Source organism: Podarcis filfolensis, assembly GCF_964270895.1.
Source record: "Podarcis filfolensis genome assembly, chromosome: 7".
In the NCBI taxonomy this organism is placed as follows: domain Eukaryota; kingdom Metazoa; phylum Chordata; class Lepidosauria; order Squamata; family Lacertidae; genus Podarcis; species Podarcis filfolensis.
This window is the reverse complement of record NC_139603.1, coordinates 85,112,052-85,129,244: the sequence shown is the minus strand read 5'-3', so window position 1 is coordinate 85,129,244 and position 17,193 is coordinate 85,112,052. Positions and strand designations below refer to the sequence as shown.

The window sequence follows — 17,193 nt, the reverse complement described above, 5'->3', positions numbered from 1 at the left end:
CGGAGCAATGGATCCAAACTACAAGAAAGAAGATTCCACCTAAACATTAGGAAGAACTTCCTGACAGTAAGAGCTGTTCGACAGTGGAATTTGCTGCCAAGGAATGTGGTGGAGTCTCCTTCTTTGGAGGTCTTTAAGCAGAGGCTTGACAACCATATGTCAGGAGTGCTCTGATGGTGTTTCCTGCTTGGCAGGGGGTTGGACTCGATGGCCCTTGTGGTCTCTTCCAACTCTATGATTCTATGATTCTAAGTATCTATCCTCTTTTTTCTGAATGGAAGAAGTGGCTTCATAAGGAATAGGCTTTGCAAGAGGAGATGGGGCAAGTGAGACGAAGTCGGCAACCTAGTCGCAGAAGGAACCGGAGAAACGGATCCGTAGCAAGACATGGAGAAGCAACAGCAGACTGATAGCTAGACCTCATCCACAAAACAATTGCTAAACCTGCCGCCATGTCCCACAGATAAAACCAAAATCAGCTGCTCCTAGACCTACCATCTGTGACTGCAGAACTGCCTTCTGAAAAAATACCTCAGCAACTATTATCAATTTACCATTTTAAGTATGGTTCAAGTAACTCTGCAATTGCTGCTGGTATCATTGCCGCAGTCTCCCACTGAGCCTAGGCTGTGCAAGCCAATATACACAGAGACAGATTCAAGAGCTGGCCAAGGAATGCATGCCAGCTCTCAGTAGCAAACATGCACAGGTTATTAGAAGTGTAAAATGAGACATCAACCGAACCACGTGAAGCTGGAAGTTTTGCCTGCACCAGGTAGGCACCATTTTAAAAATCCATCTCACTTTGGGTGATAGCGCTGCAGAGAAGCAACAGAATCAGCCAAAGTATCCCATGTTTTTCACTCATAGACTTTCCTCTGCAACAAGACTGGCCTCATTTCATTCCTACCGTTATTAAGCTACGGATGCAGGACTAGGGCAAACACAGTACAGTAGTACCTCGGGTTACATACGCTTCAGGTTACAGACACTTCAGGTTACAGACACCGCTAACCCAGAAATAGTACCTCGGGTTAAGAACTTTGCTTCAGGATGAGAACAGAAATCATGCTCCAGCGGCACGGCAGCAGCAGGAGGCCCCATTAGCTAAAGTGGTGCTTCAGGTTAAGAACAGTTTCAGGTTAAGTACGGACCTCCGGAACGAATTAAGTACTTAACCCGAGGCACCACTGTACAGTGGTACCTTGTGTTACGGATGGGATCCATTCCGGAGGCCCGCCCGTAATGCGAAAAGCCTGCAACTTGAAGCACCACGTCTGCGCAGCGCGATTTGGTGCTTCTGCGCATGCGCGAAGCATAATTTAGTGCTTCTGCGCATGCGCGAGCGGCGAAACCCGGAAGTAACCCATTCCGGTACTTCCGGGTTGCTGCGGGACACAAGACGAAAACATGCAACCTTAAGCGGACATGAGGTATGACTGTAAAAGTCATTAAGGGATAATAAGAACACCAAAATATGGAGAGAAGGAGAGATAGCTCAGTCAGTACTGAGCATGGGAATCTCAGGGTTCTGGGTTTGAGCCCTGCGTGGGGCAAAAGATCCCTACATTGCAGGGGGTTAGACTAGATGACTCTTGTGGTCCCTTCCAACTCTTATGATTCTATGGAAGCAAAGTAACAACTGAATATGAATCCAACCAGTCATCAGTGATTATTACTAATGTTGTCTGCACTGCAATAATCATCTCAGACACTATGCAACAAGCTAGCAATGGAGAACTAAGAACAGGTGGCTGCAGATCAGTATTTGCTTAGTGGCTATCGGTTGCAGGATGCATGCAATCACTTGGTAGGCAATGGGCTTCTACATCACGAGGAGAATCTCACCCTGCTTGTGGAGCCTTGGCACACCCTAAAACCTGCATATCACCCTGGATCTGTATGATCAAGCAAGATATTTGAGTTCAGGCTCTAATCCAGTGCAGAGTGTTGTGTTTATAGCAGATAAGGGTAAAGGTAAAGGAGCCCTGGACGGTTAAGTCCAGTCAAAGGGAACTCTGGGGTTGCGGCACTCATCTCGCTTCAGACCAAGGGAGTCGGCGTTTGTCCACAGACAGCTTTTCCGGGTCATGTGGCCAGCATATCTAAACTGTTCTGGCACAATGGCACACTGTGATGGAAACCAGAGCGCATGGAAACACTGTTTACCTTCCTGCTGCAGCAGTACCTAATTATCTACTTGCGCTGGTGTGCTTTCGAACTGCTAGGTTGGCAGGAGCTGGGACTGAGCAACGCGATCTCACCCCGTTGTGGGGATTCGAACCGGTGACCATCCGATCGGGAAGCCCAAGAGCCTGTGGTCTAAACCACTGAGCCACCCGCATCCCATGTTTATGATACAGTACCTTGCTGATTTGGTTAGGTTTGCCAGCATCTCCTTCACAGCAAGAAACGTATCGGGGAATGAACATGTTTTACGTCAACAGTAAGAGCAATATTCAAGGAAGGAAAAAAGGTAGGCATGAAAAATTCTGACGAAAACAACTGCTTTCGAGCATATTTTTTTACCCCTTACCAACTGTCAGTGCATCGAACAGCCGATGAATCGTGTCTGTGTCTCTGACAATCCCAGATTCTTGAACGAACTTCACAAAGTCATCCAGCTGCATGTGCGTTTTTGGCAACTGGAATTTTTTCACACGGTCGTCTACTTTGCTTATTTCCCTTTGGTTATCCATCACTTGACTGATCAGCCTCTTCAGCTCTGGCTTCTGATCTGCTTGGGAACGTTCAGAAGGAGGAAGGTTTTCCACCACTTTCCTCACAAGGTCTGTGGGAAATATCCGTATGTCTGTCTTATAAAGGTTCTGGAAGTCCGAAAGCGCATTCAGAAGCTTTCCTTGCATCAAACCAATAAGTCCCCGGAGGTAGAAATACCTTGCCAGAAGCGCAGAGTTATCAGGAGACAAAATATCTATAGCTCTGCTGAGATAAATATTAAATTCAAGGTAGTAAGAAAAGACACACTGGCTCAGAAGAGGAAAGTGGATTTCTGGGATCTTGAAAGTAGTCACTGACTTAGAGGTTGATCTCGTATCTGGAAAAGGTAACAAAGAATTGCTTACAGCTAAAATAAATGCAACTAAATAAAAATAATTATACAACTTTTAGAAGGCATCTGAAGGCAGCCCTATATGGGGAAGTTTTCGTTTGATGTTTTATTATGCTTTTATATTTGTTGAATGCTGCCTTGAGTGGCTGGGGCAACCCAGTCAGATGGGAAGCGTACAAATAATAAAAATAAGATTAAGATAATGAAAGTAAGATTAGGAAGCAATAGGCCAGGCATAGCCAAACTCGGCCCTCCAGATGTTTTTGAGACTACAGTTCCCATCATCCCTGACCACTGGTCCTGTTAGCTAGGGATGATGGGAGTTGTAGTCCCAAAAATCTGGAGGGCCAAGTCTGCCTATGCCTGCAATAGGCCATTGACTATTGTTTTGCCTGTCCCACACTGGTTTCAACACCCCTACTAGGAAGGCTTGCTTACGTTTACTCTTCTGAAAAGGATCGCAAGGAGACTGGCGAAACTAACAGCACAGCGCTTTGCAGTTGGACGAAATTGGATTCTGAGACCTGACAACATTTCCCTAACAGCCATGGATTGGTCTTCAGAATGTAGTTCAAGAGAGGGGTGCTGTATTTGACATTTATTTTATCTTTTTCATTTACACTGGAATGAGAAGAGAAACAACTACAGCAGCCCAGTTAAGTTCTCCTCTTACCTTGCCTCACGTCTAAACGCCGAAGAGACGAATTCCTCGTCGGGCCATCCTTTGGCGCGATCTCTTGCAGATTAGGCAAGCTCAATCCCATTCGCCTGCTCATCATGTACTGAGGATTAAACCTTCTTGAAATTACGTTTTCCATGGTTGGTCTCCTTGGGCTGAGCACTGAAGTTAACCTACAGATTGGAAATGTAAAGAAAAAGAGGGAACATTCTATCATATGTGGTGGGAATGCAAAAAGGTGAGATGTTTCTGGGAGATGATGTATAATGAGTTGAAAAAAATGTTGAAATATACATTTACAAAGAAACCAGAAGCATTTCTACCGGGAATGGTGGGAAGTGATATAAACAGAAAAGAATGTAAACTTTTTTTATATGCAGTAACAGCAGCTAGAATATTAATAGCACAGAAATGGAAACAAGAAGAATTGCCGACGATTGAAGAATGGAGAATGAAGTTGATGGACTATGCAGAATTAGATAAATTAACAGGAAGGATCCGAAACCGACGGGACCGGAGATTTCCCAAAGACTGGAGTAAATTTATGATATATATGTGTCAGGGAACTGTCATCTGAGACGAAGGAGGTGAAAGGGCTCATGGAGGGTGAGAGAGACCACTCAGCGGAGGAGGGGACCAGCAGGGGGAGAAGTGGAGTTCCAAGGGAAAGTGAGTCGGAGGGAGGGCTCAGAGACACTTCAAGCGAGAACAGTGGGGAGGTTTCAGGACCTCCCGTAGGGACACCCACTCCTCGGCGGAAACTGTCACGCCGAGAGTCCAGAAGACGCGTTTCCGTTAAGGAGCTTTTATGCTGGAAGAAGTTCCGTAAACGCCCACTGTCCGATTCAACGAGCGATTGATGGAGCCATGCTTAAGGAGCTCCATCACAGACAGAGGTTTGGGAACTTAGCCAAACTCTGAGGGATCAGGATTTTACGCACAAGCAGCTCACCATCCCATCACAATATGAAAAGTATTTGTGATGAACAAACAACGTTTGTAGGTTTGCAAGAAGTTCTGTGAGGAGTATTGTTAGAAATATTGTAAAATTGGAGAGGGGAAGATGACAGGTTAAGAGAGGTAAAGACAATTAAAATTAAGTAATGCATAAAAAGTGACTAAGACGGAAGATCATTGGAGGTGCTGAAGGAAGTCCAAAAAGAATGTATTTGTTATAATATGTGGGGTATGTTTTTTTAATTTGTATGCTAAAATTAATAAAAAATGTATTAAAAAAAAGAAGTTAACCTACAGATAACAACATATATATATATCAAACCTACTTGCAGCATCCAACAAACTCTCTGCCCTTGTGGCCATCAGAAAACCCAGGCTAGGGCATAGCCCAGGCTGCGTTTCACAAACCCAAAGACATTTACCAACCCATATAATTATTTGATGAAGTGGGACAAGGGATTTCAAAGATTATTTTAAATCATGCTTCTGTAGCAAAACTTCCTGAAAAGAAAAGAAAAATAGCCATGTGCTCAGCAGAGTAGAAAAGGGTATTTTGCCATGTAGCCGCTGTATAAATAGTGAGAAGAAGAGAAGAAGAAGAAGAGTTTGGATTTGATATCCCACTTTATCACTACCCAAAGGAGTCTCAAAGAGGCTAACATTCTCCTTTCCCTTCCTCCCCCACAACAAACACTCTGTGAGGTGAGTAGGGCTGAGAGACTTCAGAGAAGTATGACTAGCCCAAGGTCACCCAGCAGCTGCATGTGGAGGAGCGGGGAAGCGAACCCAGTTCACCAGATTACGAGACTACTGCTCTTAACCACTACACCACACTGGCTTCTTCACCTGTCTTTTTCAGCTTCAGTGCTCAGCTCTAGGCGGGCAAAAGCATCCATCCTTCTGTTAAGGCGAGCTTTAAGGAAAAAGTGAAATATATAGGTATCCAGCACCTGCAAAGCGTAACAGGAAAGCGACGTTAGTATCTTGACATATTTGAAGGGCTAGCTATTCACTGACATGAAACAGCCCCAAAGCGTCCCCTTAAACCTGGACTTGTATGTCTGCACACTTACAATTAGGGCAGGCTTCCTCAACCTCGGCCCTCTAGATTTTTTTGGACTACAATTCCCATCATCCCTGACCACTGGTCCTGCTAGCTAGGGATGATGGGAGTTGTAGGCCAAAAACATCTGGAGGGCCGAGGCTGAGAAAGCCTGGATTAGTGCTTCGCACCAGAAGTTCACCTGTTTTGGTTTTTTGTGAGGGGAAGGGGAAACGCATTTATCTAAGAAACTCCCCAATGCTATGACCGAAAGTCCAGAGGTAGCAATATTATCAATTTACGATTGGTGGAAGGTTTGCAGGCTAGGAAGAACTCGCTCACAAATTTATTGACAAGCTACGCAAATTATTATAGCCAGGAAGTGGAAGGGGCAAGGTGAATATAAAATGGAAGAATGGTACAAAGAGATGTGGAATATAATTGTTAATGATAAATTAACACGTGCCGTTAAGGTAAGACGGGGAACATGCAGGAAAATTGATTTTGAGGAGATATGGAGAGTGTTTGTAGAATTTGTACTGTTAAAACGGAAAAGGGTCAAACTATCGCCAAGAGGTGTTGAAATTTTGTGAGGTTGGATAGTTACAACGGAATGGTATCGGTGGTGGGGTGCACATTTTTATTCTTATTTATTTATGGTTATGAGTTTGTCAAAATACAAATATAAACAAATTAAAAAAAGAAACTTCCCAATGCTGCGTTTGTTTCTCTTTTTGCTGTTTTTTTTTCCTTTCCCTTTTTGCTCTTAATCATACCCATTGCTTCTCCAAGCAACTTTTTAAAAAAACAACAACAGGATCTTCTTCCCGGGGGCAGTCATGTGCTCAAACTCAAGGAACAGGACCACAGAGTGAACCGCATAATGGTGCTCAATGATAAACTTAGCCAGAGCTCACTAAGTGTGGACGTTGCTGAGGGATGGGGTGCCAAACAAAGCAATATGGCCCTCCGTCTCAAGGGGGGGAAGAAGAAGAAGAGTTTGGATTTGATATCCCGCCTTTCACTCCCTTTTAAGGAGTCTCAAAGCGGCTAACATCCTCCTTTCCCTTCCTCCCCCACAACAAACACTCTGTGAGGTGAGTGGGGCTGAGAGACTTCAGAGAAGTGTAACTAGCCCAAGGTCACCCAGCAGCTGCAGGTGGAGGAGCGGAGACGTGAACCCGGTTCCCCAGATTACGAGACTACCGCTCCTAACCACTACACCACACTGGGAAAACACACACACACACACACACACATATATATATGTATATGTGTGTATATATATGTGTGTGTGTGTGGTGTGTGTGTATAGGTAAAGGGACCCCTGACCATTAGGTCCAGTCGCGGACGACTCTGGGGTTGCGGCGCTCATCTCGCTTTATTGGCCAAGGGAGCCGGCGTACAGCTTCCGGGTCATGTGGCCAGCATGACTAAGACGCTTCTAGCAAACCAGAGCAGTGCACAGAAACGCCGTTTACCTTCCCGCCGGAGCGGTACCTATCTATCTACTTGCACTTTGACGTGCTTTCGAACTGCTAGGTTGGAAGGAGCAGGGACTGAGCAACAGGAGCTCACCCCATCGTGGGGATTCAAACCGCCGACCTTCCGATCGGCAAGTCCTAGGCTCTGTGGTTTAACCCACAGTGCCACCCGCATCTCCTTCCTGGGGAGAGCATTCCACAAGCCACCGCAGAAAGGGCCCAGTTCTCGTGTTGCCCCCCTCCAGACCTCTCACAGAGAAGGCACACAAATAAGGGCCTCAGTTGATGATCACAGGGTGGGTTCATGTGAGGAGAAGCTGCCTGTGAGCTATTGCAGTCACATAGAGCAAATTGCAAAAGTTCAACCAGGACGTGACAGCAGCCAGATTTGCCTTCTCCAAGAAGAGGCAAAGCTGGCACACTGGCCAAAATTGTGGGAAAGCAACACAGGCACGTGGTCGTAAAGAGACAGAGCTGTTGCGCTTTTTCGATGCAAGGGCTGAAAAACTGAAAGGAGGGGGGTAGGAATTCCTTCTTTTCTAATTTTCTGCTTATTCTCTATGTGCCTTTTTAGCTGCATTCATCCACTAGGTGGCATGTTAATGACATGGGATATCGGCTTCACAACAGTTGCAGTCGTCACTGACAGCCTCGTCAGAATTTCATCACCGGAACAACAATTTCACTTCAGGGATGCTGACGAGACACCCTGCAAACTCTTGTTATCCATTTCCAAAACAACGCTGGTGGCTTATGTTCAGTGGATGACCAGGAACCATAGAGTTGAGGGATGGGGAAGAGGTGGGGGGCATTTGGATCTGACACTCAAGCTCCAAGGAGGCCCCCCAAATTTGGACCCTTGTTAAAATTACAGCGGTACCTCGGGTTAAGTACTTAGTTCATTCTGGAGGTCCGTTCTTAACCTGAAACTGTTCTTAACCTGAAGCACCACTTTAGCTAATGGGGCCTCGTGCTGCTGCCGCGCCGCCGGAGCACGATTTCTATTCTCATCCTGAAGCCAAGTTCTTAACCTGAAGCACTATTTGTGGGTTAGCGGAGTCTGTAACCTGAAGCGTATGTAACCTGAGGTACCACTGTATTGGCATTAGGTAAGTTTTGCAACTTGTCCTTGAGACCAAAGTGTGACAATCTCACAGCTTAGAATGGCACGTTTAAACAAATAACTGATACAGATTTAGTCACGTTAAAAGAGATTTAACTGATATAGATTTAGTCATGCTTGAGTTTTTGTTCTCATGTTATTCGAAACCTAGCCTCCCCCACCCCCTTCAGAATCAGGGGCAGGAATACTGGAGATCTCCCCTCTTGTTTTATATTTATGGTCTTTCATTTCGCCACATTCTCCTCACAACAACCCTGTGGGGTAGGTATTTGGGGCCAAACCCAGTGTTTGGCCCAAGATCTTGCAGTGAACTTCATGGCTACGTGGTGTCCCAGATCCTAGACCAAGTAATATCCCACTTCATTTCATAATCTGGGAAGTAGGCCTAAAAGTGAATGTACAGGCCGAGGGAAATGATCTTTTCCCATAGGTCTGGAAGGTTGAGGAAGCCCCTATTATAGGTTGTGGGTGGCAACTTTTAACAGTCCACTAACGCTGGCTAATTCATCCTTCTGGGCCCCACAAATTCACCCTACCAGGTCCAGGGTCCACCAGCTACCACTGAGGTATTCGTGGCAGTTTCCTGGTCCTTGGCAACAGATGTCATAGTCCAGGCTCTTCCACTCAGAGGAGAGGGCAGAAGAAGGACTCAGGGAGCTGGCCTTTCCAGTGGTTTTAGTCAAGGCTCTCCCACTACATGATGCTATGCCAAAAGGTGAAATCCTTTCGACCGAGCTGCACAGGTAAGACCAAAGGAATGAATAAACAGCTAGAAGCTAAATGGCTTTAAAAACAACAACAATGAATTCATATACTTCCCATAAAAGAACACTTGTGAAGCTACAGACCACATCCAAAATATCCGAATTCTTTAAAACTAAAATTACATAAGTAATGTCGAGGGACAAAATGGTTCAAATCAGTTCTGAAGATTTACCTTTTTGTAAAATTGCTGGTCGCACACTGCTCTCGTTTTCATAAATTCCTCACTATTAAATACTCTGTGCTCATAATTCAGATGATCTTTCACCTCCCTATTGGTAAAACAAAATTATCAAAATCAATCACGAATAAAAGTCCAGTTCTTTAGGTGGAATCATTAAACCCACGCCCCCTTAATTCTGTTGTAACCTGCAAGCCTTCAGCAACACATCTAATACAGCACAGAGCACCCACCACATAAAAATGACACGGGGGAAAGGCTTGTGTCATGGAAGTGTACGAGTTAGGGGTGGAGAAGGAATTTGTCTGGGCCACTTTTCACAGAATCATAGAAGTGTAGAGCTGGGAGCCCAACCCCCTGTGAGTTGGGGCCTGAACCCACACTCCTGAGATTAAGAGTCTCCTGCTGGACTGACTGAGCTATCTCAGGGGACCAAACTGGCCTGACAGTCCCTAACTTGCTTTTGGATCAGAACACAGCTCCCAATCGGACAGCACACTTCGGCATATTTTGAAATGCATTTCAGAGCGCAGAATGTGCACACACAAACAGGTTTAGGAAACTGATACACATGAAGGATCATTCTTGTGTATAATCGCTGAAGCCAGTGACTGATGTTCTGCAAATCAGTCTAACCCCTTTTTAAAGCCATCTGCCCCGGTGGCTATTACAGCAAGATGCTCTGCAAGCAATACCTTATTGTTAATTATTGCAAACACACACATCCCGATTTCGCAAGCAACAAACGCTTCGCATTTGTATTTTTCTTGGTCCTGGAGTCTGGCGCATAAAGCAGTAGAAGAAAGGAAAGACACTACTGGAAAATAAGAACAAAGGGAAAGTTGGAAGAAAAGGACAAAACAAAAATCTCAAGGCCATTGACAGACTGTTGACTGGTTTTAGCACTGTAACACTTTACCTCTTCAAAGAAAGCATTGGCTCAAATATTTATGAAAGCAGCAATAATTGCCCCTGAGTGTTGGTACGCCTGACTATGGTGCTAGGGGTACCAATTCTGTGCAGTGAATTAATATTGCAGTTTTGAAAAAAACATCCCTAGCATTCCCCCCCCCATTCCAAATTCTAATTATTTTCTCTCGCTCACTCTTTTTTAAAAAAGCAACCACAATGATGCTCAACTGGTGTGACGCCAACAGTGTGACGCGGCAGCTAAAAAAGCCAATGCAATTCTGGGCTGCATCAATAGGAGTATAGCATCTAGATCAAGGGAAGTAATAGTGCCACTGTATTCTGCTCTGGTCAGACCTCACCTGGAGTACTGTGTCCAGTTCTGGGCACCACAGTTCAAGAAGGACACTGACAAACTGGAACGTGTCCAGAGGAGGGCAATCAAAATGGTCAAAGGCCTGGAAACAATGCCTTATGAGGAACGGCTAAGGGAGCTGGGCATGTTTAGCCTGGAGAAGAGGAGGTTAAGGGGTGATATGATAGCCATGTTCAAATATATAAAAGGATGTCACATAGAGGAGGGAGAAAGGTTGTTTTCTGCTGCTCCAGAGAAGCGGACACGGAGCAATGGATCCAAACTACAAGAAAGAAGATTCCACCTAAACATTAGGAAGAACTTCCTGACAGTAAGAGCTGTTCGACAGTGGAATTTGCTGCCAAGGAGTGTGGTGGAGTCTCCTTCTTTGGAGGTCTTTAAGCAGAGGCTTGACAACCATATGTCAGGAGTGCTCTGATGGTGTTTCCTGCTTGGCAGGGGGTTGGACTCGATGGCCCTTGTGGTCTCTTCCAACTCTATGATTCTATGATTCTATGGTGTTATGACCTTGGGTAGATGCAACATTTATTGACCTCTTTCCACACCGACTCATCTTCTTCCACCGAAACTCCACTAACTTTTCAGCAGTGACCAGAGGGCAGAATCGTGTCTGCACTGAATTGACCATTAAAAACAACTCAAGCACATTTCTAGCTCTCATTGGAAGCAAACTATGGTCAGCAGCCTTTGCAATCCCATAGTTAACACTGGAAAGGGAAGGGGAAGAACTGAGCAGGGGAAAAGAGAACACAAACTTGTAGGATGCTCTCATTTATTTTAACCACAGTTAAGATCAGCAAGGCATCAGGAAATGTCACAGCTGCATGGATACAAAGGCAAACATCAAATGAGTGCCAAAATTCAGGTGGACCATTAACCTTATTTAGGCACAGTCAACCCCCCCCCCCAGAGTAGATGGGGGGAGGACAGAGGGGAGAGAGTCCTGCTACATGGATGGACCTCGTTCCATGAACACATCAACTTAGTTGAAGCCCATCCAATAGGTCTATTCAAAGTAAAACTTATTTGAATTCCGCCCTCAGTCGCCACATTACAATGAATTCACACAGTCAACTGGAAACAGCCAAAAACCCACTTGAAAGCTCAGCATAAAAAGGTCCTTTGCTACAAGCATGTAATCCCTTTCTCTTAACAAGGATTCTGTCCTCAAGACTAAGTCTTGGAAGCCTGGGGAGATTCATAACATTAATCACTGAATTGTTTGCAGTGCCCACCCCTCCAACCAGCCGCAAGTCTGATGAGTAATGCGATGCACTTTCCAGCCGGGCAGCTTAAAAGTACATCTAACGTAAATTAGGGTAATTAACATTCACTATGAAGTTAAAGGGGATGTGGGTGGCGCTGTGGGTTATACCACAGAGCCTAAGACTTGCCGATCAGAAGGTTGGCAGTTTGAATCCCCACGACAGGGTGAGCTCCCGTTGTTCAGTCCCAGCTCCTGCCCACCTAGCAGTTCAAAAGCACGCCAAAAGTGCAAGTAGATAAATAGCTACCGCTCCGGCGGGAAGGTGAACAGCGTTTCCATGCGCTGCTCTGGTTTGCCAGAAGCGGCTTAGTCATGCTGGCCACATGACCCGGAAGCTGTACGCCGGCTCCCTCAGCCAATAAAGCGAGATGAGCACCACAACCCCAGAGTCGGTCACGACTGGACCTAATGGTCAGGGGTCCCCTTACCTTTACCTCTATGAAGTTAAAAGGAGCCCTGACACATCAGAATGGAAGCCCATTTAGCGCAGCATCTTGCTCTCATAACAGCCACCCATCTTCTTTCCTCTTTGGCAATCACTTGTAGCTGAGTAAGACTGTCTTCCATAAACACGGTTTTAACCATGAGTCCATAAGTGACTGTGGAGGCCAATTCTGGATCCACATGTCCTTCCACAGTGGGGACATTGGTTTCCAGGCCGGAGTTGATCACGGTGAGGGTTTACCACATTTCTCCCTTGCGTCCTGAGTTCGAGTGTCTTCAAAGCCCATGACAACTTTGGTAAAGGCTGTTCTCCAATTGGAGCGCTCACAGGCAAGTGTTTCCCAATTTTTGGTGTTTATACTACATTTTAAAGATTTGCCTTGAGACAGTCTTTAAACCTGTTTTGTTGACCACCAGCATTACGCTTTCCATTTTTAAGTTCGGAATAGAGTAGTTGCTTTGGAAGACGATCATCAAGCATCGGCACAACATGACCAGTCCAACGAAGTTGATGTTGAAGAATCATTGCTTCAACACTGGTGATCTTTGCTTCTTCCAGTACACTGACCTTAGTTCACCTGTCTTCCCAAGTGATGTGTAAGATTTTTCGGAGACAAAATGGAATCTTTCCAGGAGTTGGCGTTTATAAGTGGCCCATGTTTCACAGGCATACAGCAAGCTTGGTAGTACAATAGCTTTGTAAACAAGCGTTTCGGTTTCCCTGCGAATGTCCCGGTGCTCAAACACTCTGCACTTCAATCGGGAGAAAGCCGCACTCGCAGAGCTCAGGCGATGCTGGCATCAATGTCGGCCCTTGTGGAAAGATAACTGCTGGAGCCAACCCTATGCCCAGGAGAAACACTGCCATAACTGAGCGTCAGATTCAACGCCTCATTTATTCCTTCACTGAATCGAGGGACTCTTCACTTTAGTACAGAAGAGAGGAGCAGAAGCTCAGAGACAGAGAGAGAGAGAGAGAGAGAGAGAAAGTGAAAATGCTTTGAGTTCCAGGATCATGCACTGCACAAGGGTTATTTCAGCACCTACCTAAAGATATTGACTATTAACTGCAGAGTAATCTGCTGAATTTCAGAATTCAGCCTCTGCTGCCAAATCCTCCTTCGCAGCTGAACTTCACCAAGGTCTGTGCAGGAAGCACGGTGGGAGAGCTCCAGGTCATAGTGCAGCTGAAGATTTTCAACCCTGCAGGGGAGGAAAGAGCACATAACTCCCTAAAATTTAAATCAAATCCACCCCAGGTGGGGGGAGTCTGAGGATTCCACTCCCCGTCCAAGAGAGATGTGGGGAGATGCCAGGACAGGTATTTTCTCAAGAGTCAAAAAATCACCCAGCCTCAACGGTAACCCCAGGGATGTAGGAAGGGGAGAAGCAGAGTGGAATGGCTTCAAGGCATCCTTTGAAACCAAAGGCCTTAAGCTATGCCTGTCTCGACAAGCAATCAGACTTAAGAGAGAATTTGGAGTATATATGGGGGAATTTGCTCAACCAGTCAGGTGTCAGTACACAAGAGAAAATGGGATTAGGTGTATTATAGAAGACAACGGGTGGCCCTCTGGGTTAAACCACAGAGCCTAGGACTTGCCGATCAGAAGGTCGGCGGTTCGAATCCCCGCGACGGGGTGAGCTCCCGTTGCTCGGTCTCTGCTCCTGCCAACCTAGCAGTTCGAAAGCACGTCAAAGTAGATAAATAGGTACCACTCCGGCGGGAAGGTAAACGGCGTTTCCGTGCGCTGCTCTGGTTCGCCAGAAGCAGCTTAGTCATGCTGGCCACATGACCCGGAAGCTGTACGCCGGCTCCCTTGGCCAATAAAACGAGATGAGCACCACAACCCCAGAGTCGGCCACGACTGGACCTAATGGTCAGGGGTCCCTTTACCTTTACCTAGAAGACAAACTCTTTATCTTACTGGATCATGCGCCATTATCAGAATTTTGCAATTCAAAGTTTTTGGGTGTTTATTTCAGAAAACCCATCTACAATCCCTGTGCGTGTATTTGGGTGAATGGAATAACTTAATTAACGCACACCACTTGCCCCCATTCAGACACCCTGTTGCCCCCCACCCCAGGTCCCTCAACCCACCAAAGGAATCCATCTTTCTAATCTCACTGGATGAAGATAACTTCAGCCCCCGCGCAACTCACTACCTCACACTCCTTCGCCAAGCAGGAGAATGAGCAGGTGCACAAAATCGCACGGTGTGTCTTTGCCAAGCAATTTCATTTTTTCATCCTTAGCATTTATTTCTACCTTGCTATGAAGATTTTTGCCGCCTCCAGTGGGATATCTGGAATTTCAGTCTCCTCTTCCGATGACTGGGATTGCGCGATATCGCCATTGTCGATGTTAATTAGAATTAAGTCGTCGGCTTCCTTTTTATTTGAGACACAGACGGGTTCATCATTTAAAACAATATGGATTAAGCAGGAAGAAGCAATGCAAAATGCAAGCTATGACACTATTAACGATGGAATAACTGAATACCACCCATAAAATGCAATTAAAAGTAAGTTTTACTCAAGAGTAGAACTATTGAAATTAATGAACCTGATTTTGTGAATCTCAGTGGATCTATCCTGAGCAATGCTTAGCTGAATACCACACAATGAATGTGGTATGAATACCACACTTAGCGTGGGCAGAATTCAGTGCAGCACTTAGGAGATTGTTTTGTGCAATCATTTTTGCTTGGCCAAAGGGATGCTCTCCCCTTTCCTCCTTCTGTACACTGTTCTGGGGGTTCTTCTCAACCCCCCAGAATGGATTAGTGGGCAATACAATAAGGAAGGGGAGGGAATAAGCCCTGCTGCGCTGGCATGCTCTGGCTTCTGCAAATGAAGCCAGGTAGCTGAATCCAGCCCCATATGAATAAAAATACGTAGGTTTTGAATTTTTGGACACAGAGCAGGGTGAATAAAAATAAATAATAATGTTAAAAATCGGATTTTTTAAAATTTAAATCAAATTTTTTTAAAATTTAAATTGGATTGTTAAAATAAATGCTTTTGGAGGAAAAACCTTTCTAAATATAGTTTTCTATTTAAGTTACATTATACTCCAAAGGCTATTCATAAGAAAATAAGGATTTGTTTTAAGTTTTTCATGTGTGCTAAAACTCAGTCTAAGCTGTATTTTTTTTAATGTTTAACCACATCAGTTAACAAACATGGATATATATGCTATAATGCTATTGTTTTAGTTAAATAAATTGTTTAAATTGTTATTAAGGAAATGATTATTTTTCTCCTTCCAATAAAGTACAGCAGAAAAATTGTCCAGATATAAACAGTTAACTTATTAAACCTCACAATAATTTCATAATTACCTGCCTATGTATTTCTAATAGTATAACCAAATAAGTAATTTTTGAAATAACTGTAAAAACTGCTCTGGAAATTTATTATTCCAAAAATGAAACCTTCATCTGGTTGTAAATATTAAGATTATACCTGCAAGAATGAGTCTTTCTGTAAAAAAGGGGGGGATTTAAATCAAGTCTTACTGACAAGTGATTTAAATCATGATTTAAATCGATTTGATTTAAATCAAATCCACCCTGTCACAGAGCAATAATCTATGAAGAAAAGCATTGATCTTATCTGTGGATAAAATATTAGAACACAGTTCAAACCGAGGGGAGGAGATCAGTGGTGGAGAATATACCATATTTTTTGCTCTATAAGACTCACTTTTTCCCTCCTAAAAAGTAAGGGGAAATGTGTGTGCGTCTTATGGAGCAAATGCAGGCTGCGCAGCTATCCCAGAAGCCAGAACAGCAAGAGGGATCGCTGCTTTCACTGCGCAGAGATCCCTCTTGCTGTTCTGGCTTCTGAGATTCAGAATATTTTTTTTCTTGTTTTCTTCCTCCAAAAACTAGGTGCGTCTTATAGAGCGAAAAATACGGTACTTTGCATGCAAAAAGTCTTGGTTCAATGTGCGGCAACTACAGGAGATGCCCATCTGAAACCCCAAAGAACCACTGTCAGTCCGTGTAGACAGCACTGAGATAGATGGGGCAAATGTCTCACTCAGAGCAAGGCAACCTCCTGTGTTTCCATCCAGTCTATCTCAGCCTCGCTGGGGAGCCGCTTGGACTCGTGCGAAAATATCCTACACAAATCTTCCCATTCCGAAAAGACTGAAGAGTCCTTTCAGATGTGAAGGCTGACAACAGGAGCCAATTCTTTAGAGCACAGCCACAACCCTATAAAACAGGAAATGAGCTAACTCTCAGGGTTCCCTGGAAGGTGAACCAGCATTTATAATCCCCTGCGAAAGGGTCTGACCTGAGAGTGCACTGGTGGTGGCAGCAATTATGAGATATGTCAGGGGATTTACACAGTAATCATGGCAATAGCAGGGCGAGTGAGAGCCAGCATTCAGGAGCTGGGGCAGCGGCAGAGAAGTTCGTCCTTTGCCACTCGGTTGGTTATCTGGGGTTGCAGCTACAGCACAGCTAAGAAGCAGATTAAATGGGTGCACTACATACATGACGAATATTATTAAATGCGTAATCTCTTCAAAAGGGCCCAGTTATCTATAATACCATGTGTTCGTCTAAACCATTTTCCATTTTTAATTCGTATTAGATAAGCATTAGATAATCCCCAGGGCTAGCTGGCTGAATTGGGCCTACTTGGGCCAGCGAGGCCAGGGGAGAATTAGCTGTGGGGTCTTCATAAAAGGGGTAGGGGGAGGGAAGAGAAGGGAAATAAAAGATCAGGCTGAATTCAGATTAAAGGCCAGGCGGAATAGCTCTGTCTTACAGGCCTGACAGAAGGAGGTTAAATCCTGAAGGGCCCTAGTCTCATGGCACAGAGCATTCCACCAGGTCGCAGCCATCACTGAAAAGGCCCTGGCCCTGGTGGAGGATA

The 17,193-nt window shown here is 44.9% G+C and overlaps 1 protein-coding gene across 6 annotated transcripts in view; it reads right to left on the bottom strand.

Annotated features, from left to right (window-relative positions):
• Positions 1-17,193, bottom strand: part of DENND3 (DENN domain containing 3) — a 48,689-nt gene that overhangs the window by 14,927 nt on the left and 16,569 nt on the right. For all 6 annotated transcript variants that reach the window (XR_014549934.1, XR_014549935.1, XM_083621863.1 and 3 more), the window contains 6 exons: positions 14,570-14,691; positions 13,345-13,500; positions 9,296-9,392; positions 5,556-5,659; positions 3,747-3,925; positions 2,537-3,058 (listed from right to left, as the gene is read on the bottom strand). Coding sequence is in view for 4 of the 6 variants with exons in the window: in XM_083621863.1 (XP_083477989.1) it covers positions 2,537-3,058; positions 3,747-3,925; positions 5,556-5,659; positions 9,296-9,392; positions 13,345-13,500; positions 14,570-14,691 (1,180 nt within the window). In the remaining 2 variants the exon portion in view is untranslated. The remainder of the gene's footprint in view (positions 1-2,536; positions 3,059-3,746; positions 3,926-5,555; positions 5,660-9,295; positions 9,393-13,344; positions 13,501-14,569; positions 14,692-17,193) is intronic.